At 48.9% G+C, this 22,390-nt stretch overlaps 2 protein-coding genes across 21 annotated transcripts in view; one reads left to right on the top strand and one right to left on the bottom strand.

The window, feature by feature from the left end:
- The window catches only part of acaca (acetyl-CoA carboxylase alpha), an 84,251-nt gene extending 79,833 nt beyond the window's left edge, over positions 1–4,418 (bottom strand). For 9 of the 13 annotated variants that reach the window (XM_088616264.1, XM_088616270.1, XM_088616269.1 and 6 more), the window contains exon 1: positions 1,742–1,951. The gene's annotated coding sequence lies outside the window, so the exon portion shown is untranslated. Of the gene's footprint in view, positions 1–406; positions 556–639; positions 779–1,741; positions 1,952–3,864; positions 4,203–4,250 lie in introns of those variants that run through there. The other 4 variants (XM_088616265.1, XM_088616267.1, XM_088616268.1 and 1 more) reach the window with 4 other exon arrangements.
- Positions 4,419–4,658: 240 nt separating this feature from the next.
- Positions 4,659–22,390, top strand: part of brip1 (BRCA1 interacting DNA helicase 1) — a 178,861-nt gene continuing 161,129 nt past the window's right edge. For 7 of the 8 annotated variants that reach the window (XM_088616285.1, XM_088616283.1, XM_088616282.1 and 4 more), the window contains exons 1-14: positions 4,659–4,730; positions 5,542–5,668; positions 6,918–7,029; positions 7,782–7,955; positions 8,553–8,710; positions 9,199–9,354; positions 14,785–15,078; positions 16,799–17,020; positions 17,274–17,473; positions 17,981–18,113; positions 19,067–19,221; positions 20,016–20,181; positions 20,569–20,709; positions 21,315–21,476. In XM_088616285.1, the coding sequence (XP_088472411.1) occupies positions 5,576–5,668; positions 6,918–7,029; positions 7,782–7,955; positions 8,553–8,710; positions 9,199–9,354; positions 14,785–15,078; positions 16,799–17,020; positions 17,274–17,473; positions 17,981–18,113; positions 19,067–19,221; positions 20,016–20,181; positions 20,569–20,709; positions 21,315–21,476 (2,166 nt within the window). In that variant the 5' untranslated portion in view covers positions 4,659–4,730; positions 5,542–5,575. The remainder of the gene's footprint in view (positions 4,731–5,541; positions 5,669–6,917; positions 7,030–7,781; positions 7,956–8,552; positions 8,711–9,198; positions 9,355–14,784; positions 15,079–16,798; positions 17,021–17,273; positions 17,474–17,980; positions 18,114–19,066; positions 19,222–20,015; positions 20,182–20,568; positions 20,710–21,314; positions 21,477–22,390) is intronic. The other variant, XM_088616286.1, reaches the window with a different exon arrangement.

Raw genomic sequence — 22,390 nt, 5'->3', positions numbered from 1 at the left:
AATCCCACAGTAAAAAAAAAAACACTCACTCAATGGTGGCCTTACACCCATTTGCCCACTACTCCTAATTATGAGACTGTCAGAGTCAATACTGTTGTTGATCTCTCAGAAACCCCCCAGAGTTCTCCCACTCTACAGGAAAATGAACTTAGACCTTTCCCCAATGTATCATTAATAATTACTGTTACATCATACCTCACCACAGCAGTAATTATCATGATACCTACTACTACTACATCACAGTACCGCTCTTTACCGTAGTATTATAGTAATTATCATGATACACGATTATTAATGTATTACAGTACTTGTAAATATGATTTTTTTTCATACGAAGTCGTGCTACACTATAGCTGACCATGTGTTATGAAAAGGCAGATAATCCATATTTAGGACCACAACCTACCTCTAACCACTGTTGGTCAGAAATGTCCCAACACTAAAGAAATTAATAATCATCAGAAGAAACTGGGCACAGATTTTAGGAGGCTTCCTACAGACCGCAGGGCTCCACGGGAATTATAAACAAATACGATTTTCCGTTCGGAGTTGAAGCCATTCCTACAATGAAACCTAGGCAATGCCGCGGTCACATGTAAAACCTGTTGTAATATAACCAGTGTGTTGGCTATACGAAACCTTCTGGGCTTCCCTAGCGAGATGTGAGGGCGCTGGGAGCGGGAGCAGGGCGCCGCGGTGATTTCGCCGGAGCCGAGACCCGCCGGAGGGAGAGACCATCACTACCGGAAGTGGCCGCCGCGGCGGGTGACAGGTAGAGCCTCGCGCCGCGGCTCCCGCACTTGGGCTCGCGAAACACGTGTCCCCGATCCCAGAAAGAGATCAGGACAGCTCCCTCTCTTTTCCTTCTCTGCGACAGCCGCTGATTATTTGCCTGGCGTGACAGCAGGAGCGCTGCTCAGTACAGTACAGTGTCTGGCACAGAAGGCATGTTTATTCTTTGAACCACCACGTAAGCTAAATATCCAATGTGGTTTTATTTTATTTATTTTTTTTCCATTGAAAGAGGGATTGACAATAATTCGGTGCCGGCTCAGATGTGAATACACGAGCTCTTCATCCACTTCACGTGAAATACCAGGCTTAAAATGCCGTCCCCCGGACCGCGAGTGATGCCAGAGGGGAGGATGAGTTCTTGAGGTAACCTTGGTGAACCAGTCAGACGCGCAGGATGTCGCAAGCGCCGGGCACGCCTCGCGGATCCAGTCAAACACGCTCCTCGGTGTGGGGCATGGTTTCGATTGCCCTCACACGTGTTTCATGCGGGCTCATAATATATCATTTCTGGATCGAAAATACACCACTCGCTTCATATCGCTCACGATAACGTGTTAAAGAACGCCCCCGATTATTGCATGCGTGTTGGGTGTTTTCGTGCTGTACCAAATGTATACATCTTTTAACAGTCTCACGGAATATTAGATAACAGACACACCTATTGTCCACCAGAACTCCAGCCACATATGAAAGATTCGCTGTTGTACCTGGACTGTTAACAAGCAACCCACCTACACGCCCTATAAATAACTACAGTACTGCATATCCGACACTTGCATTAAAGTGTTTTAACACTTAGCAACAAAACACAAGCAAAACTCCCACATGAAGGAGTAAAGTAACCTTCTTGTCACGCAGTTACGAAAAAGACACAATGTACTCTTCAGTACAGCGAATGCCGGGTGCAGCTTCAATCATGTAATGAGATTATGTGAAGGATACTCACCGTGACGGAGAAACCGGCAAGCTATCCTGCTGTGTAATCGTTGGTCCCTGACGAATTGCCACCGGTGAACTAATTCAGTCCAGAATTCGGCGCATCGTCATTTCTAATGATGGAAAATTCACCTGAAGGTGGGTTTCTGTGTTAACTGCGGGCTCTCTGACAGCTACATCACACAGTGGTGTGATGCGATGGAGGGTTACTCCCGGTGGTTCACCCTTGACCCCCGGTGTAGCGACTCACGCTCCTGGAACCGAACAATGCCATTGGTCCCCGGCTGTCATGGGCGGGCTGAGAGAGGCTCAGGCCAAACGGAGGTGTGCCCAATCAGCGTAGAGCTCAGCCGTCCCACGTGTGCGATTCATATGGTCTGACCGGAATGAATACCCCAGTGAAGTAAAAGACAATATCCTTGCGGCAACGCTGTCTGAAACCCTAGGCATCCCGTCTGGCTCCCCGGGATGATCGATTATAGAGGGATTCGCTATTTAATATGAAACGGAACATGCAGCTGTAAAACAAATCGAAGCTGAATCGCCTCTGTACATCGATGCGGGAGACCTACGCCAAATAAATCTCCGTAATCACAGCAGTAATCTACCTAACGTATTTTTAAATACAGTTTTTATATTATTGCAGAGTCATTACATATTTAGAATTTAAGATATAGGTTTAATATAAACTAAACATGCACTGTCAGATTCCACAGTAAGCAGAGTACAAGCTACTGTGTTTTCCTGTGCTTTGCTATCATACTATTATTAGCTGGGCATACTTGTAAAGCTGTAATGTCACCTTAAATGAGGTCACTATGTATATAAAACAACAGCTGCAAAGACTACAATTGTAGAATTCATATGCCCACCTGTTAACAGGCAGCCTGCTAGCACTCACTACCAACAGTCCACCGTCATCAAAGTGCTCATAGAGACACGCAACCTCTGCTGCACTCAGGAAGGTCACTGTGGCTGGTAGCTACATGGGCTCCCTGACAGGAACATGGCAATATTGACCTCTTATTGCAGGGCTGCAGGGGTAAGGCAAACAGGCAGTCATTGCCCCACCAGCAAGGTGTTGTCCCACAGGCTGCTGTTGGCCAAGCGGCGGTACAGAGAGTCTTTAGGAGCCTGTGCCAAACCTGATTGCACAAGTCGGCACCTTTCTGTTTGCACGGGTGTGAACTGAAGTATAATAACGTACCAGACAGTGATGCAAGAATAAAGCTGGAATAAACCGCGGCTTTCATGACAAATGGGTCCAGTTCAGCCAGTAACCAGCGAGCTGGTTTAGTTCTTTAAGAAAGGAGTCGGAATAAGAACCTGCAGATTCTCTGACACTCCGGGATCGTGTTTGGACAGCACTACATTAGACAATGGATAATGTGTGTAGACATGTGGGGGACATTTATCACCCCATTTACTCCCATGTATTGCTTTCTCCAGAAACAGTTACATCTTCTTTTAATCTATATGTAATATTAAACGATCAATATGAATAATGGTGCTCCATAAAAGTGACAAGGTGCTGATTTTACCCTCCCAGATTGATTTAACAATGTAGATTTCTAACAACTGAGTGAACTGACTGAATCATTCAGAGGAAAACCAGGGTCCAAGGTAACACGACTGCAATTGAAATTCATTTGTAGTTTGGATGCCACTTCACTGTTTCATTGCATCACTTTGGTACAGATTGTCCCCTCATACAGCCAGGGCACCCGAGTTAAAAACCCTACTCTTGTGAACAGTGCCAAGCAACCTTTAATGACCGATTGGTCAGCACTTCAGTTAAATGTCACATCTGGAAGACCACACCTCATACAACAAACAGTCTCAAATCACCAAAACTGGGGCATTGGTAAATTTAAAAATTACTTTAGCAATATTATTGGCACACATTTCTTTGTTTCACTATGTCTGGAAGGTGTGAGTGAGCATTAAAGTAATTTGTTAACTATGATAAATACCTTGAGATAAAATCTCAAACACGTCATTTAATATTTGTAAACAGTCAATTTTCTTTTGTGAGTGTTAAAGTTTTCACAATATACAGGAGCAATACGTAAAACAAATGGAACAATGTAGTGTTTTATTAACTGCAAACAGATTAAACAGCAATCTCGTTACGTCTGGCTCAGGTCCGCCATACACAATCCAGTTCAGACAGGCTTATGCTGGACACAGGTCTCCCCATGTGAAACACAGTCGTAAATAAAAAAAAAAATCAATGCAAATGTTGGAGAAAATCGGGACAATCTGAAGAAGCCCAGGCAATTCACCATTAGCAGAAAAAGGAACACCTTGGGCTTTTATAAATACCTGTTGTTTACTCCTAAATAAGGCAAACGCATTGTGAGCACAGACAATATAATATTCATTTTTAATGCTTAATTGAAATTTAAAGCACAGAATGTATGGAAACAGATTGTCTGTACTAGTGTACTTGACGGGATCAGAAGGACGGGTTTAGCACAGCTACAACAGTAACCGGTCGACTGTACATTTTTTAGTACCTGCCTCAAAATAAGTTCCGTGAAGTTGGCCATCCTACGAACAGCAGCTTCCAATCAGCTTGTTTGTGCTACACTGGTGCCGCTATGCGCCGCTGAAACCATCCAGGTTTCAACATCTCGTCTCCGCTGAAACACACCAAGCCTTCCAAGCGCTCCATGTTTACGGAAGTCGCGCTGTTTCTCTATGGTGTCCCGGCACTGCTGTTTGTGCGGCTGCGATTGGTTGTCTTGTCTCCACCTATGTCTCCAACATGCCTATTGGTCAGTTTTCAGAACCTTCTTTCTATTGGCAGTTATGAACAAAGGTTCTCACCCATTGGCTGTACGTGAGGTAGTTTTTCCCCCCCCTCCGTCCGCTGTACAGTTATTGGTCGCTTTAACGTCATATTGAATGTGATTGGTTGAAGTGTCAGTTCCTGCTTAGGCGGGAAGTGTAATGCGATTTATTTGTAAGCTTTGAGGCACGTTTCTGAGACTGAGGTAATTAATAGTTCATTTTTCGAAAATCTTAATAAAACGATGATAAAGTGTGCATAAGCTGAAACCGTATAATTACTGGATTGATCTCACGCCCAGTTAAAGTTTAGCCTGTTATTATATATGTTCTGCTTCTCAGTGCTGATGGTTGTATCGGAACTGCATGCATACTTGACATTTTGGTCCTCGGATTAATACGTAACGAAAGTATGCCAGTTTGTTTCTCCTGTATGTTGCTTACGCATTATGTATATCAGATAGGTGAGGATGAGAATAATCTTTTTCGGGCAATTAATTTGAGTAGGCTACTGCGATTGGGGTAACGGTGCAAACAGTACGTCTCTTGTATCAAGCCGTGAGACATTCGGCAGGTTCTTAAAAGTTTACGAAGAAAATATTAAGTTGACTTAAGTCTCTTAGTGCTTTGATCACCTTAACCCCTCACTAAAGTCGTATTTCCCACTCCTGTTCCAATTAACACACGGGACTCTCTTCTCTGTGAAAGGTTGCACTTCAGCATCAACATGTACCCCGGAGCGTGACGTACTGTAGCGCACTCCTCGTGTTATGAACTTTAAAAATGTTTATGACTCTGACCCATAATATTCTGAGACCACTGATGCAGGTAGGATAACTGCTTTCGATGTGGAGTGCTACCCACTAGTGCTGACGCCTTCACCTCTTCCGTCTTTCCTGCGTCCTCCGACATGCTGCGGGTCCATCAGGACTGGAGTCGTCACCAGCTTTCTCTGTGTGTCAGCAGTGAACCCTCAGACTGAATCGTATCCACCTGTCTTCTCCTTCGCTCCCGCAGGGAGTCCGTGCCCCGGTGACCGTCGGCAGCCGCGATGGCCAGTTCAGCCTCGGAGTACACTATCGGGGGAGTGACCATCCAGTTCCCCTGCAAGGCCTATCCCTCCCAGCTGGCCATGATGAACTCTGTAAGAGCTTCTCCCTGGAGACCCACTGAGCCGCAGTCGGCACGGCCTGAGTCCGAGTTCTTATTGTACCAGAATGAGCAGGCATCTTGGAATAACGTTAATCCACACCCCTTCAAATGCATTAGATCTTGGGGGGTAGTCCTGATCCCGGGGGGCGTCGTGAGCGTCTCTTTAGGGCAGGAGCACCCAAAGAGCTCTTTAAGGGGTGAGCTGGAACTGAAACCTGCAGGTACATCAGCCCTCCAGGACCATGACTGGACCCTCCTGATTTAGGGGCGGAGCAGTGGCTCTGTGGCTCAGGATCTGCGCCTGTGGCTGGAAGGTTGCCGGTTCAAATCCCACGGCTGGCAGAGGAATCCTACTCCGTTGGGCCCCTGAGCAAGGCCCTTCACCCCAACTGCTCCAGGGGCGCCGTACAATGGCAGACCCTGCGCTCTGACCCCAAGCTTCTCTCCCTGTCTGTGTGTCTGTGTCTCCCTGGAGAAAAGCTGGGGTATGCGAAAAGACGAATTCCTAATGCAAGAAATTGTATAGGGCTAATAAAGAAACATTGCATTACATTACATTAGATAATATATCTGAGCCTGGGCTGAATTGGTGATGGATTACAGGCCAAACTGCACTGAGGTTCAGACTTTTCAAGAACCGCTCCTGTTATTCTGGTTTTCAGTGAAATGTGTGTCTGTGTACAAAGGTATTTTATTAAGAAGATGTTAAATTATAAAAGCTTTGGTTAATAATACATTCAGAAAGCCTTGTTTATTCCAACCTGATAAGAAAACATCAGAATGCAGTAGCAAAGTATCACAGAAATGTGTTGCAATGACCATTTAAGAGCCCTTACAGGCAGTTTAAGCTTATTCTTATGAATGATAATACAGTATTAAGATACACTTTAAGGTTAAGAAAAAAGGGCAAATTGGTTAAACGATTTTTCAACTTTTCAACATTTTATTCAGCAAAAGACTTTTTCATTAAGTCTTTTATTAAAGCCAAAGACTTTTTCATTAAGTTTACTCCTAAAGTAAAAGTTTGTAAAGTTGTTTTGCAGTTGCTTAGTTGTGATTTGTGTCAGGACTGAAGGAGTCTGCGGCACCTATTGCTATGACTTTAGTTCTCCTGGAGGCTGGAGCCAGACTGAAAAACTGTACCCAAGGCTGGCAGGAGTAATATGATTAGCCATTTTTTAAGATTAAGATTGCTGAAGACCTGTGACTGTTGTTAATTGTTTGTTCTTGCTGTTCCTCAGATCGTGAGAGGTCTGAACTGCCAGCAGCACTGTCTGCTGGAGAGTCCCACGGGCAGTGGGAAGAGCCTGGCTCTGCTCTGCTCCGCTGTGGCCTGGCAGAATGCACAATACGGTAGGAGACTTCAGCGCTGGAGCTGCATGAAGCTCTTACTCCGTCATTCAGATCCAGAAATCATCTCTGTCGGAGGTCCTGTCTAGGAATTGTGAGACCAAGCCACTGGTCTCACAAGTACTCGTGTGAGCAACTGGCACAGCACTTTGGGGATTCTTCACAATAAAAATATAATAATAACATCACTTTATTAACCCTTTACAATTTCTTGCATTAGGAATTGGTCTTTTCGCAGACCCCAGCTTGCTCTCCATGAGACAGACAGACAGGGAGAGAGCCTGGGGTCAGAGTGCAGAGTCAGCCATTGTACAGCACCCCTGGAGCAGTTGGGGTTAAGGGCCTTGCTCAGGAGCCCAGCGGAGTAGGATTCCTCTGCCAGCTGCGGGATTTGAACCAGCACCCTTCCAGCCACAGGCGCAGAACCTGAGCCACAGAGTCACTGCTCCGCCCATTGCCCTTCCTTAGTTACTACTGTACATATTACTGACTCCCAGCCCTGCTCCTGCATCAGCAAGGGGCATCCGCTTCTTTGGGTCAGTTTGCTATTTGTTAGAAAAGGGATGAAACGCAAATCTAGCGTGAAGAGGCTTTAGTTGGCTCTCTCTGGGAGGCGTTAAACAGATGACTTAAGCGTGCGTGTCCGAGAGAATCTGCAGCCTCTCCCATGACTTTGCTGTGACCTGCTGATGTTTAGGCACTACCGGGGGGTATTACTGCACTGCAGGTGATGCCGGTGTGTTTCCTTCGTGAAGGTAAGGCCAAGGAAGAGAGCGGCTCCCCGCAGAAGAAACCAGCAGCAGCTCCGACCTGTCAGTGCGCCTGTCACTCTGGCCCTGCCCAGGCCCCCAGCCAGCCGGCTCCCACCCCCGCTCACAGGGAGATTGAGCCCCCAGCGCCGAGCTCACACCCCGCCAGCGCCAGCGCAGGTGAGCCCCGAAACAGCCGGCGTGTGCAACAGTACCGGGCCCATGCAAAGGGCTGCTAATTGTTGGCATAAAATAGTGGGATTTGTAAAGGAAACAGCACAGCCTTTTGAAACCACAGAGGTCAGTAAAATCCTCCAGTTTCACATTTTGCTGTTCCTCGCTGTTTATAAAGAAATTGGTTTGCAGAGTTTGAGCTCCATGGGCGGTGTTAAATAATTCTTGTCTGCAGACTTGTGCGGCAGGGGTTATCAGACTGTGCTCTAGATGGTATGTCTGTCTCAACAGCTGACTAATCCGCAGCTGTAAATCTCAGTTTATCACCAAACAGGTTTAGCAAACAAAGGGCAGCCGAGATAGTGAGTGACGTATTGAAGTTTCAATTAGTAATATGAGGTAGAAGCAAATGCTCACATACTTTTAGAATTCTTAACTATGTCACTTATTTCACCAATCAATAGCTTATTTTTCCTATTAATAAATTAGAAGGAGACTCTGTAAATGATTTCATTGCCCATCAGTGGTTTCGGCCCCCGTGCAGCAGGCGGGGTGACTGAAAGCCGAGCAGCCCGGGGCTGATGGGGTTGTGATGTGTTGCAGTGCCTGCCCCCGAGCGGAAGAGCACGCTGGCGTCCAGGCTGTCCCAGCGGCTCCAGGCCTCTCTCTCCCAGCACCAGGACGATGACTTCCAGCAGGACAGAAAACGCATGCGCACCCCAGCTGCGGACTCCAAGGTATCGTTGTCTCCGCGGACCGGGGTGAGGCAGTCCGGACCCTTCTGTGCTTGAACTAGGTCTCCACTGTTTCACCCCCGGCAGCAGCGTCAATTTCGGAGTGAGAGCGCTTGTTGGATGGAAGTGATGAAGTGGACTGAAAGAACGCAGGAAACTACAGAGCCCAGGTTTCCTGTCCCAGCTTTAGTTAGTAACAGTACCACTGCATAGTGTTTGAATCAGGAGCATGCTCTCACCCAACACCCCAGTTCTCAGGGTCAGTGTCTGAGAAACAACAAATTTGTTTTATTTCCATGCAAAACCCCATTCCACCTGAGCTGGGAGTGAATGAAGAGTTTCATTCAAGAGAATATCAGACCTGTGGCAACGGCCGTCTGTTGCATGCGGGATGCAGGCAGCCGATGTCTTCTTGGAGAGCAGGGCAGGCTCTTCCTCCTCCCTGTGTGCAGGCCGGAGGGGCGGAGGGGCAGCGGGGCGCAGAGCTGTGTGTTGACTCAGATGTTGCCCTGCAGGGCAGGAAGCGGCGCTGCCTGGACATGGGGGTGCAGTTCATCGATGAGGACCCTGAGCCGGAGGGCAGACCCCTCAGCCCCGGGGGTCAGAGCTGGAGTATGGAGCCCGGCTCGCAGGCGGAGAGAGCCGACACCTTTCCGGCGGCCCAGAGCCCTGTGAGTATTGCCACACCTCAGTGCATGCTCACAGTGCAGCCGCAGGTCGCTTGGTAATCTGTCTGCACTGCTGCATTGGTACAGCAATCCCAAGTCTCAGTCTGCTTACTGATAGAATAATTGGAAATTTTACTGTTGAAGCAGAGAAGCAAATGCATATTATATGTTTACATCATGTTCTTGCAGCTCCAGATGTCTGTCTATTCAAATGTATTCAAAACAAGACAAGTATAGACAGTACCCGGTGTTGACTTAAACTGCAGAGAATGTAACTTCAAAAACCTGAAATAGCTCGAGCTATGCAAACTAAGGGCTTTTTGCTTATTTCCTTGATATGTTTCTGAAGTAAATTAGAGGTCGATGCATAAAAAAAGGCCAAACCTTTCTCTGTGGTTGCAGTACTGCAGTGCTCCAGTAGAGGGGAGCACACTCCACTAAATGAATAGCAGTGTCAAGGCTTTTGAGAGTTTGGTGTATTTCCATTTTTGCTATGCTTTTTGAATATAGGAGGAGCTGATCTAAGATATTCCGCTGTGAGTGGAGAAAGCAGGTGTTTTCTATGGCCCTGGAGTTGGTGTTTCGGGGGGTTCGGGCAGGGATCGATCAGGTTGATTTTCCAGAGGCCACCTTAGGCGAAGTGGTTCTTGTTTGCGGTTCTTGAGTAATATCCTTGACCTGGTGGATTTCTACAGAGGTACAGATCGACATCACGTCACAGCACCGCACCCCAGTGCACCGTGTGTGTTAACATGTGATCAAGCCGTCCTCAGCTGTTGCTGCCCAATCCATTTTTTAGGACATGAGAAGGTTACAAGTGAGAGGAGGAAAATTGGTCTGTCCAGCTCAGTGCGTTGGTTGCAGTGAATTGACCAAGGGTCTAGTAGGTTTCTAGGGTATCAGCTTCCATTCTATTGCTGTATAGTGTTTTCCAATGCTCCCACAAACACTCTTTTACGCCATGCTGTGCTTCTTAGTACGGTGCACTATCTGAAAGTGCTTCACAGAGTGAAGGGACAGTGGTGCGTAGGACACAAAACTCAAATGAGCTGCTGCGAGATGTAGAGGCTGTCTACGTGAAAACTCCCACTCGTGCTTTTCGCAGGGGGGATCCTTTCAAGACGAAGAAGCATTAGGGGCCTTTCGTGATGTGATGTAGCAGCGGCAGTGATAAGAGCAACAGTCACAATGCGCGGCCCTCTGTCTGCCAGGCGGTTGAATGGGATCTCCAGTCCTCTCCATGCCAGCTCTTGAAGGCACACAGAAAATCAAGTGCCTTGTAACCAACACCCTCGGTATCAAGAGGCCTGCAGTGAAAAGAATCTGTGTTAATGTGCTCGCCCATCACACAGACTAACATATTGCTTACAACCTGTACAATGGGCCCGGAGTGACTTCAGTTACACGTTCCTGGAGACTGGCAGACTGTCACAATGAGAGCCTGATCTCCGCGGGCAGGCTAATTTACAGCCATGGGATGAGGAAAGTGGAGAGCTAGTGTTACACTCTCTCACCTGACACCGTATTCGATCCCGTGCTCACTGATTGACATCTTGAAAGGGGCCTTTGAAGCAGGCTCCAGTTTAATTAAAACGTTTGCTCGCTTAGCGGTGATCTGTGAAAGCCCGTGATAAATATTGAATCGGGTTCACCCGCTGGTTACCGCGCAGAGGGGGATAAACAGGTGCTTTGTGAGGGGTCTGTCGTGAGATTGTGGCCGGCAAGGGTGCTGGAGAAGACCCCCCCCATACCTCTCCTAACTAACCCCCTATTCTTCAGCAGCAAGAGGGCATGATCATAAATGAAAAGCCAAATGCGCAGAGATAGCATTGCAGAGCCGCCTCTCCGCGCCCTTATCTCCTCACGGTGCTCACAGTGTGAGATTTCACACAGCAGGAACTCAGCGCCGGCTTGCCCCGGTGTCTTTGTTACCAGGCTGAAAAGTGGGGAATGTTGTATAAAGAAGCCTTTTCTTCATGCCGAACCGCAGCGCCAGGGTATCAGGCTACCTGTGCAGAGTGATGGCGCTGCTGCAGGTTCGCTCTCCCCTCTGCAAGCACCCTGCAGCTCCGCCGCGCTGCTCTGGAGGACGAGAAAACAAAAGTCTTTCTTTTCAGTCATCCAAGCAGCAGCAGCCACTACACTCAAGTGTGAGAAACACCCTGAATGGATACTCATTTAAATTCTTCTGATTCTGCGAAGCAGGATTTTTGTTTTCAAAGCATTCCTCCCCCTCTTCAGTCCAGCAGGATAATAACCAGGCACCTCACTGCAACATGCTTGTCATTGCCAGACTTATGTTTACATTTCTTTTAACAAGTGACTTTATGTGTCGTATTTGCCTTTTTCTGAAAGAGAGCTGGTGATAGTCTATACCAGGCAGTTTCAAGGAGGCACGACTTACTTAGTCTGTTTGAGGAATATTTACATAACGGTAAGTGCCCGTCCCAGACTGCTTACAACATTTCTTGCAGTGGTCAGGCTCAGAACAAGTAAGCAAAGAAGCCTATTTCTTCTGGCAGTGCTAGGGAGTTTGGGTTAGCCGTGCTGTTATCCAGGCTGATGATAAACTCCTGAGTCTGTCGCAGCAGGCCGCCCAGCTATATCAAGGGCAGGGTGAGCTCACCGTCAGGTTCCCCAGTTCGCTGTTCTGGGCTGGTATGTCGTCTACAACAATGCGACAATGTGCACGGGCCGCACTGTGGCTTATATCTTGTGGTGTCATTTCATGTGACGATGAAGTAAAAATATAAACCACATTAGCTTAGCTAATAAAAATGGGGTTTGGGTGGTGGGAACAAACTACCAGGTGGCAGAAGCTGGTTCGTTTGGACATTTCAATATGTAGGTGGATGACGTCCCTGGGTCAATGCGCTACTGGCTGCCAAACAGGCAAGACGTTTGTCTTGTAGCTCCTTATATTCTCCTTACGGCCTGACGCCTTGTCCTGTGAGGAGAGGAGCTCTGACTGAGAGCCTGGAGACGCTCCACCTGCTCCTGCGAAGGAGCAGAGGCTTCCTTTCCTGAGAGGTGCTGCTCGGCCCCAGGGGGTGGGAGCAGGGCTGGGATCGCGGAGGGGGTGGGGGCTGGGGGCCGGGGGCCGGGGCTGCTCTGTGCATTCCAGGGGTGTCTCCTCTCTACTACGATGTGAGCGCAGCCGAAACTGTGTCAGACATCTCGGAGCGTTGGGTAACGGATACCCTTGTGTCAGCTGTTTCCTGTGCTGCCGCTGACAAGGGCCCCATTCATAACTCTCCCCTTTTATTCTCTTCGATGAATAAGTAATTATTCCATATAGAAGGCAGGATATTTGGAACAGGCTATTTAATGTGGCAGCACTGAGTAAAGTGATCCTCCGTTAGAGGCAACCTGAGCTGGCCGTGTAACAATTCCAGCAGGGCTGAAACCCCATCTGCTTCAAGGGCCCTGTTTATTTGGCACATCAGCAGAGCCTTTATCCTAGTGAGTGACAGCTCTCGAAGGGGTCACATTTACCTCCATTCTATCACACATTGTAATATTTAATGGCAAACAAGGTTGAGAAGGACTGCGGGTAACCTGAACCAGCTTTTCCACAGAATCCGAGGCTAAGAGACAGCTTGATCCCTGGTATTGTGGTGTAACACACGCCGTGCCTTCGCGTTTGTTTATGGGGGATAATCTTACTGATTACAGTTTGCACAAGAAAAGAGAGAGAAAGAAGAAAGCAGGAAGAGTGTTGAGGATTTATTATTGGGACCTGTTTCAGGGGAAAGTGGCTGGTGTCTGCCTTTGGGGCGGAATGTAAATATTTAGCAATAGGGCTGAGATAAAAACACCAGTGCTGAAATGCTGAGGTGGGGTCCTGCAAATAGTGATTTCAACCGGTTTACGTGCAAGCCCTAGCACATGCAAAGAATGAAGTTGAAAGATTTAATGTATTTTAGAATAATTATTCTATTCTTTGCAGTCGCAAGTGGATGGCACTAGGTTCCCGGTGGCTTTGTTTCAGTACATTTGAGCATGTTAGGTTTGGCAGACCTCGCATGGTGTTTCAGCACACAGACCTTCTTTTCCAGCGGCCAGATACTTGCCACTCCTGTTGTGGTTATGCTGCTGTGAAATGGGAAAACATGATTTATTAACAGAGGCAGAGTGTGTGGCTTTTCTTGTCCGTGTGCGCAGTACTCAGTGCAAACAATTTCTAAAGTGTGTGAAACATATTACTGATGATCATGATAAGCCCTTGTGTTTTCCACAGATGGTAATGGGAGGACGTGTGTTTGACTGTGCTGTCTGCAGAAACGTGCTGAAACAGGCAATATTTCTTCCCACAGTGTGCTGGCAACTAGCGGAAACCTCGTTTTGACCACTTTTGTGTCAGAAAGTATAATTACAAATAAACGGGGCATTTATAATTACATACAGCAACAAGCTCTAAAACTGATTTTTTTATTAGGGTTTATTAGAATTGTATTATAAGACATGAATAAACAAAGCTTCTGTGTTTGATATGGATTGACGGCTACGACAGTGACTCTTAACTTCCGTTGTTGAAAGAAGCGGGCATGCTTCACTAGGGTTGTGTGGGGTACCTGTAGATGAGCACATGCCATACGTCTCCACCTAGGAAATGGAATAATGTCATTGACTGTCAAGGATCTGTGCAGGTCGTCAGCAGTTTATCTTGGTTACACAGAGCCTATTAGAAGGCCAGTGTTCTTTCCCTTGGGCTGCCTTTGCTGTGAGTCCTTGCAAAGTAGGCCTCACACTTTGGGAGCTGTTGAGCACGCTGGATTCAGTTACAGAATAGCCTCAGGCTGCGTTCCTCTTGCAAGTGAAATGTCATCTACTTGCCGCAATTAAACGCCTCAATTAAAAATCAGTTTCATTACTCAGTTTCAACAATGGGACTGTCTCAGATTTCTGTTTGCAGACCAAGTTGTCACTTTTTCTGCCTTGGCTACTCTAAGGCATTCTCAAGCTCCGAAAACAGAGCCCTTGTTCTTTCTAAACGATGGATCTTTCTGTAAAAATTGCGTACCTCGCTCAGGTACGAAAGTGCTTTGAGATATTGTGTAATAAAAGGTTTGCAGTTGTTGTGCTTGTAAAATAGGAAGAAATTCACTGTTATCACCACTGGCTTCATTTCCTCCAGATTTTAAGTCTGAAAATGTTTTAGGACTTTCCAATTTAGTTAGGTGTAGCAGTTAGTATGTGTGATGAAATCTAGCTCTGTACTGTTTGTGGACTTTGTGACAGAAGTCCCGACAGGGCCTCTGTACCTCTTGTGACCCAGTAAAGTGCAGGTGGCTGTGCGTCTTTGTGGCTGCGAAGGCCTGGCGGGTCACCTTTACAGCCGGGACAAGCATTTGTCCGACTTCATGTGCGTCTGTCCTTCAGCTTGTCCACTTTTCCCGTCTCCTGCTGACCGCTCTGTCCGTCTGTCCCCAGGCTCCAGCGCCCTGCAGGCTGTGCCCCTGTGCCACCGCCAAGCCGGCCCACAAGGAGAAGGAGAAGGAGAAAGAGGAGGGCAGGGGCGGCGGGAAGCAGAGGGTCCCCAAGATCTTTTTCGGGACGCGCACGCACAAGCAGATAGCGCAGATCACGCGGGAGCTGCGGCGCACCGCCTACTCCAGCGTGCGCATGACCATCCTGTCCAGCCGCGACCACACCTGCGTCCACCCGGAGGTGTCGGCCAGCGGCAACCGCAACGAGCGCTGCCGCGAGCTGCTGGAGAGCCGGGAGGTGAGTGCTGGGGTACCCCGGTCCCCCCCAGTCAGCCCATCGCCCCGCAGCGTCTCTGCTCAGTCTCTCTCCGGCGCTGCGCTGCTCCATCTTTCTGCACCCTCTCTCCCTTCTTCTGTCATATCAACGCTTCCTCTCTGCACATTAAACAGGCTGCTGTCTGTCACCACACTCTCCCCACCTCTCCCAAACCTGTTTCGCCCCTATCCCAGTATTCCCACAGGTAGACTGCTGCCAGCCAGCATTTCGTGTGCAAATCCTTAAACGGGGGGTTTATGTTTCAGCCCCAGTAATCCAGGGCTGACTCATCTTTTTTTGTTTGTTGTGCTCTCTCCAAAATAAAGGAATTTAAAAATTCTGCCTGTTCACTGTACATTCAGGTGGATTGGGTGGATTGATTCATCCAAGGGACTTTCCTGCACTTGCTGACTTTATCCCCCTATACGGGCCGTGTTTGCAGCACCTCAGAATGACACTTTCAGACGAGTTAGCAAAGAGATGCCTGCATGCCTCCATTGAGGTCAATACACTCTTTCTCTCATGTACACCTGAGTAACATCTTGCCCTGGAGAGTTTTCCAAAGTGCTGCGCTGTGGATGTTCCCAGTGGCGACAGGGATCAGACTGTAACAGGCTGGGCTCTTTGGTAACTTGTCTGGGGTGCTGCAAACACGGCCCGTATAGGGGGATAAAGTCAGCAAGTGCAGGAAACTCCCTCGGATGAAGCAATCCACCCCACCTGAATGCACAGTGAACAGGCAGAATTGATCAATTCCTTTATCTTGGAGAGAGCATAACAAACAAAAAAAGATGAGTCAGCCCTGGATTGCTGGGGCTGAAACATAAACCCCCCGTTTAAGGATTTGCACACACAATCCTGGGACTGTAGCCGTGGGCAGGCAATTACCTCAAGAGAATGCGCTCAATCAGTCATACAGAGCGTTCTGTCATGCCGTCGTGTCAGAGGCCCCGGGCGTGTCTTGTGCTCTTATTGTTGGTGCTCCTGGGCGAGGCGCTGCTTGTAATGAACTCCACTTACACAGCAGGGTGTCGTTCCCGCAGGTGTCTGCGCGGAGCCTGGCGCTGTCCCACCCTTCAGAGGAGAAGGGGCCGGCTGACAGCCCGGGAGTGACAGGACAAGCATGGAGTGCGATCGCACTCAGGGCCTCACTTCCTGCCTTCCAGTTGCTTGCTGCTCCTGCTGTGATAACGGATGTGTTGCTTCCCCTGTCTTTTCCACATCATTTCCATATTCTTATTCATATTGCTGTGGCTGTGGTAGTTGCTATTTCTAGTGCTATTTCTATTTCTAGTGCTAGGGCTGTTATTATTATGGAGGCTGTCAGGCCTGCAGAATGTTCTCCTTTCAGGCTCTTGGTCTGAGCATGGAGGGGGATTCAGGCTGTTATCTTAACACAAGACCCAAAGGGCAGAGGGAGGAAGACCCAACCCTGCAGCTCCAGTCCCTGAGCTGCTGGTGCTGTTGAGCAAACTGTGCGCTCACCTTTGAAAACCTGCCATTACTACTGTGCCGGATTAACTTTCACTGCCTTTCACTGTTAAATAAAATGTAGTTTTTCCCATTTCCAAAAAATGCTGTAGCTAGCTAGTTTTATGCAGACGAATCCCTTGGCCCCCCTACTCTTTGATACAGCGGTTCCTGCTCTTCCTGCGCTGAGTGCACTGTGTTGTGTTGTGCTGTGTGTGTCTGGTGTGTGCAGGGCCAGTCCTGCCGGTATTACCACGGAGTCCACAAGATGCGGGAGCAGAACTCGCTGCAGTGGGGCCACGGGCTGCACCAGGCCTGGGACATCGAGGAGCTCGTGCGTCTGGGCCGCAGGCTGCGCTCCTGCTCCTACTTCGCCGCCCGCGAGCTCATGGTGGAGGCCGACATCGTCTTCTGTCCCTACAACTACCTGCTGGACCCACAGATCAGGGAGAGTGTGAGTGAGGACACTTCCCTGTTGGAACTGGGAACTACCGCTGGAGTCTCCAGGTTCAGCTGTTGCATGTAATGTTGCTCAGGATCACTTTAGTTTCCAAGTGTTTGAGCAACAGTGGCTTGAGGTCAAGCAACAGCCACAAAAAATAGAAAACTATCAGTTTTATACAGATACACCTGTAATTTTGGGGGTGTGGTGTGAATGTGAATGCTGTAAGGCAATATATGCAAACAATGGCGCTGTCTCCTTGCAGATGGACATCTCTTTGAAAGGTCAGGTGGTGGTACTGGATGAGGCTCACAACATCGAGGACTGTGCCCGGGAGTGTGCCAGCTTCACCCTCACCCAGGCACAGCTGCTGTTCGCCCGCGAGGAGATGGACAGCATGGTCCACCACAACATCCGCCGCGCTGACCACGAGCCCCTGCGAGCCTTCTGCTGCAGCCTGGTCAAGTACGAGTCCCTGAGCAGGAGCACCCAGTGGGCAGTGTGTGGAAACCTCACCACTTTGTCCTTAACTAGAGAGAAGCATACGGGGAAAAAAGTGCTCTGCTTGTAGACGTTTTAAAATCCATTCCTCTGTCCATTCATTGTTTTGACCGGCTTTATCCAATACAGGGGAGCCGGAGCCTATCCCGGCAAGCAAGGGCACAAGGCAGGGTACACCCTGGACAGGACGCCAGTCCATCGCTGATCAGACGCAGACACACTCACTCACACCAGGGGCCAGTTTTCCCACAAGCCAGTTAACCCACCGGCATGTCTTTGGACTGCTGTGGGAGAAAACCGGAGCACCCTTGTAGAGCTCTTTCATGCCCCTCTCTCTTTGCAGCAAGATAGGATAAACCTGAGCTCTCTTGTGTTTGAAGTAAACTGATCTTCACAGCACCTCTCCGTGTTCAATGTGTCTAAAATCGCGTGCCGATCTCGTCTGTAACCCAGGCTTTTTTCCCCACCTAGCTGGCTGGAGGAGAGCCGTGGTTCTCTGGAAGAGAGGGAGTATGAGACAGCCTGCAAGGTGTGGAGCGGCCGAGAGATCCTTGGCATCTTCCATGGGCTGGGGATCACGGAAGCCACCTTCCCCATCCTGCAGGTGAGGCTGAGCTGTACCTCCTCAGCAGGAGACTGGCCGGACCAGCCAGAGTGGGCTGGGTGTGAGGTCAGTGAGGCATGCACTATCACGCCAGTGGCCCAGGTAGAACGTGGTGGTTACAGAAGAGAGGGGGCATTCAGTCCATCTAGTTCACTGGGGTTTTCAGTAGCAGATTGAATATCTCATCAGGCTATTGAAAGAACCTGAAGCCAGCCATGTTGCTGAGGCTGAACCAGGGTATCTGGCCATCTTATTCCAAAATCCCACAGCGCTTTGTGCCTCCTGTTAATGGGTACTGTGGGTCCCCATTGAACATCTCCCTGTTCAACGCTCTTTCGCACTGACCACGTTGAGGTATGCAACGTTAATGATGATGAATGTCATTTACATAGCTCTCGCCCGGAATGCTGGCGAGTAAGCCTTATTAACCACGGCACAATGCCTAGCAGTATCCCAAGTGACGTACCTGGGTCCCATCGTCTGCTCTCCTGCCGTCCGTTCTGAGTTGTTCATTCACATTGCCTCAGGAATCCCCGTGTCTCTGCCCTGCTTCAGAGCACACGAGACATGTCTTGCCACTTCTCAAGTGCAGTGGCGCTGCAATGTCTTTTCCATTTGCAGCTTGTGAGGGTAATGCACGGCATCCTGCTGGGTTAAGCACTCCAAGGCCTGTTTACCCACTAAAATACCTCGGGCAGCTGCCTCTCGCAGAATATGAGTTTAATCAACGGGTTTTCTTGACGTTGTTTGCTGTCCACTTTTTGCCCTTTGCACAGGAGTGGGACCTACAGCCGCTCTGTGCTGTCCTCCTGTGCTGGGCTGGAGGCACACCTTTGCAGGTCTTTCCCGTGCTGTTGTTGCCAAATGTACCTGTTACTTATTTTTGTGTTTTTCTTTCTTTCTTTCTTTCTTTCTTTCTTTCTTTTCTTCCAACCTTCTCCTTCCTGCCACAGAAGCACCTGGAGGCTGTGCTGGAGAAAGAGGAGAAGGTGACCTTGGTGAATGGGAGAGAAGAAACCACACAGGTCCCCACCGTCAGCTCTCCCACTCAGATGGTGCTCAAAGGCCTCTTCATGGTCTTGGAATTCCTCTACCGATATCAGTGCAGGTCTGTATGCACACACACGCTGTGGATTTCTATATGCACTCATGCACACCCCCGAACAAGATTGTTCAGGCCAGCACGGGGATCTCTGGGCTATCATGAGGAGTCTTGGGGGAGATCCTGTCACTCCTTTCCCTTTCCCAGTATTCCCACTTCCTGCTGTTGCAGCGCACGTTGCCGTAGAAACTGTGTATCACATTCCGTCCCTCTTTATAGTGTCTGGGGTTGACTTTCAGGTGATGTCTCCTTTGCATGAATGCTTCTTGACATCGGCTGTCAGGCGTTTCCCTCTCGAGTATTTTTAAAACGGTGATATGACTGAAGCACTGTACTTCCCATGGAAATAGGTGGAGACTGAGGCCAAGGGCCTAGTTTCTGATGTTCTGGGAGATTTTACTCATGTGTACTAGAGATGCAGTGCTGCACAGCTGCACAGTACAGTGCAGAAAAACAGGATAATCTAAAAAACCTGTATTGTGCAGATGGGCCTAACACCTCATAATAAGTATAGGAATGATGGTAGTTACTAAAGACTTACGTGAGAGTAACAGGCCGCACTTATTTTTACTAAGAAAGTCTAAGAAAGTTGGGAAAGAGAGAAGATGATGGATTGTTTCTTACCATAATGGATCAAAAGTGTGTAACATTAATGACAACAGTAATGGGAACAATATATTGGATTTATATACAGTAGGCCTTTCCTTTCCAAAGCACTTTACATATATGAAGGGAACTCCAGCCTTCACTGTGGTCAGTCATAGCTCCTGTGCTGACGGCCGCCCTGCCTCCTGTGTTAGGTTTGCTGATGACTACCGGGTGGCCCTGCAGCAGACGTACACCTGGACCACTGAGCCCGACCTGCCGGACGCCCAGGGCTTCTTCGCCCGCCCGCGGAGGAGGCAGAGCGCCCGCAGGAAGAAGCTGGTGCACACGCTCAGCTTCTGGTGCCTGAACCCCGCTGTGGTGAGACAGCGCCGCACCCCAACACGCAGGGCCCCGCCGCCCCCAGACTTGCGTTGCCAGAGCCGTGACGTTCCTGCTGGACTGGGCGCCGCCTCCTCTCTTCCGTCATGATGTTAATCAATAAGCAGGCGACAGGCCTTCTGAAAGGGACCTGGCCCAGAATGAGAGGAGATTGTGTCTGGGATGTGGTAGTGGGATGCTGCAGCTCAATCCAGCCTCACATTTGCAGGAGTGAACTTCATGATAATGTTTATGTATTACTTGAATGGTTAGAATTTTGTATTTCACTGTGAAGCGAAATCTCATGTAAGCGGTCGTGGCAACAGGCCCTGTTCTTAGAAGAAGAAGTTGGTTGATTTCTCAGAGGGTTTTGTGTTGCGTGCCTAGGCCTTCTCAGACCTGAGCAGCAGCGTGCGCACCATCGTGCTGACCTCTGGGACCCTCTCCCCCATGAGCTCGTTCTCCTCGGAGCTGGGCGTCAAGTTCTCCATCCAGCTGGAGGCCAGTCACGTCATTAAAAAGTCCCAGGTAATCCGGGAGTTATCCGGGGGGGAGTGCAGAACACTGTGGGCACCGCTCGTTCATCTCTATCGGGATATCCAGATTGATTTCCTTATACGCTCTGCACTAAGCTGAAGAATCGGAATTGTGGTGCAGCTCTCAGCTGAACTGCCACAGGCTTGTGCTGCACATTGAGCTCACATTGATGCCTCTGAGGAAGACAGAGGTAGAACTAGGACCTTGCTCATCTCTCCCTAGTGCAGCAGTTAAGTACTGACAGCTCTCATTCTGGAGATGAGACAGATCGGGCCCACTAGGCCAAGTGAGAGTTTCTAGCCATTTGTAGTTTGGATTTCATCATCGTACAAGAGGCAAAGTGCTAACCCCGTAGTTTGCTTTAAACACAGAGCTTAGCACCACACAAATGTACTTTTCCTTGCAGCTTGTGGATAAAAGGAGTAGTGCAAATTCTAGCACCATGCACGCCATCAGTTTAGCTGCACGCTTAAGAACCACGGACGAGCAGCACACTTCTGAGCAGAACACTTTTGGATGCATGTGATTACACATGCAGCTTTGTCTGTCCCCCCTCCCCCAGTGGGGCTCCTAATGGCTTCACCTTGCCGTCGCAGGTGTGGGTGGGCACAGTTGGCGCGGGGCCTCAAGGCCGGAAGCTGTGTGCCACCTTCCAGCACACAGAGACCTATGCCTTCCAGGATGAGGTGGGTGCCCTGTTGCTCAGTGTGTGCCAGGCTGTGGCACACGGAGTGCTGTGCTTCCTGCCATCATATAAGGTGAGTCCAGCTCCTTCTTCCCAAGGTGTAATAATTAACCACCGTACATTTAGACAGTCATTTAGTGGAGCGGCCACTCTGCAGTTCCACTTCTTGCCCACTAGGTGGTGTCGGAGACCACACGTTGTAGGGGCTGGGCGGGCACGACCCCTTTATTTCATGTGTGGTGTGAAACTTCACCCATACAAGTTCTGCGTTCCGTTCTGCCTAAAAGACATAAAAAAAGCTAATCACGTTCCTGACTTAAAGGAGTGACGAGAAGAGAAAAATATCAAACCCTCACACGTCAGTGCCAACTGCATGTCCATTAGATGTATTGGCAGCCCTCAAGCTGTAATCCAGTAGTAATGTATTATAAATGCCTCTCAAACCTCAGAATTCAACCTTGCATTTTCCTGTATCCCCTTTCACTTGCAAGTTTGCTTATAGGATCCTATTGATAAATACTTTGTCCTCCTTTGTTTGTTATGCATTTGGCATGAATAATTTATTTCCATTCAAGCCGTCTGTCAGAATGAATCCTCCGGGGGCTCTGGTAACTTTCTCAGATGTCTCTGCGTGGCCGGGGAGGGGAGCGGAGGCAGAGTGAGCCGCTGTGATGAGGCAGGCAGAGGCTTCGCTTCCGAAGCCCAGCTCTCTCTCGGCTCCCCCAGCTCGTTCGTCAGCCTGTCGTCTGCAGGCGATTAAGAAAACGACCTCATACTCCGTGATCGGCAAGAGAGCATTGTGTCAGTCAAGGCCCAGTTAGGTTTTCCCCTTGCTTAGGCTTTGGGACGATGCTGGAAAGCAAAACAGGGGGCGGCCGGATCATTAGGATTGTCCTGAGGGTTTGCAGAGTCGCCCCCAGTTTCGTGTGCCAAGGGGTTAATAAGCAGCAGATGTCCTAATGGGTTTCTGGGAGTAGGTGACTCATT

This window comes from Lepisosteus platostomus, chromosome 22 (genome assembly GCF_059453375.1).
Source record: "Lepisosteus platostomus isolate fLepPlt1 chromosome 22, fLepPlt1.hap1, whole genome shotgun sequence".
Lineage (NCBI taxonomy): Eukaryota > Metazoa > Chordata > Actinopteri > Semionotiformes > Lepisosteidae > Lepisosteus > Lepisosteus platostomus.
This window is presented reverse-complemented; position numbering and strand designations above follow the sequence as displayed.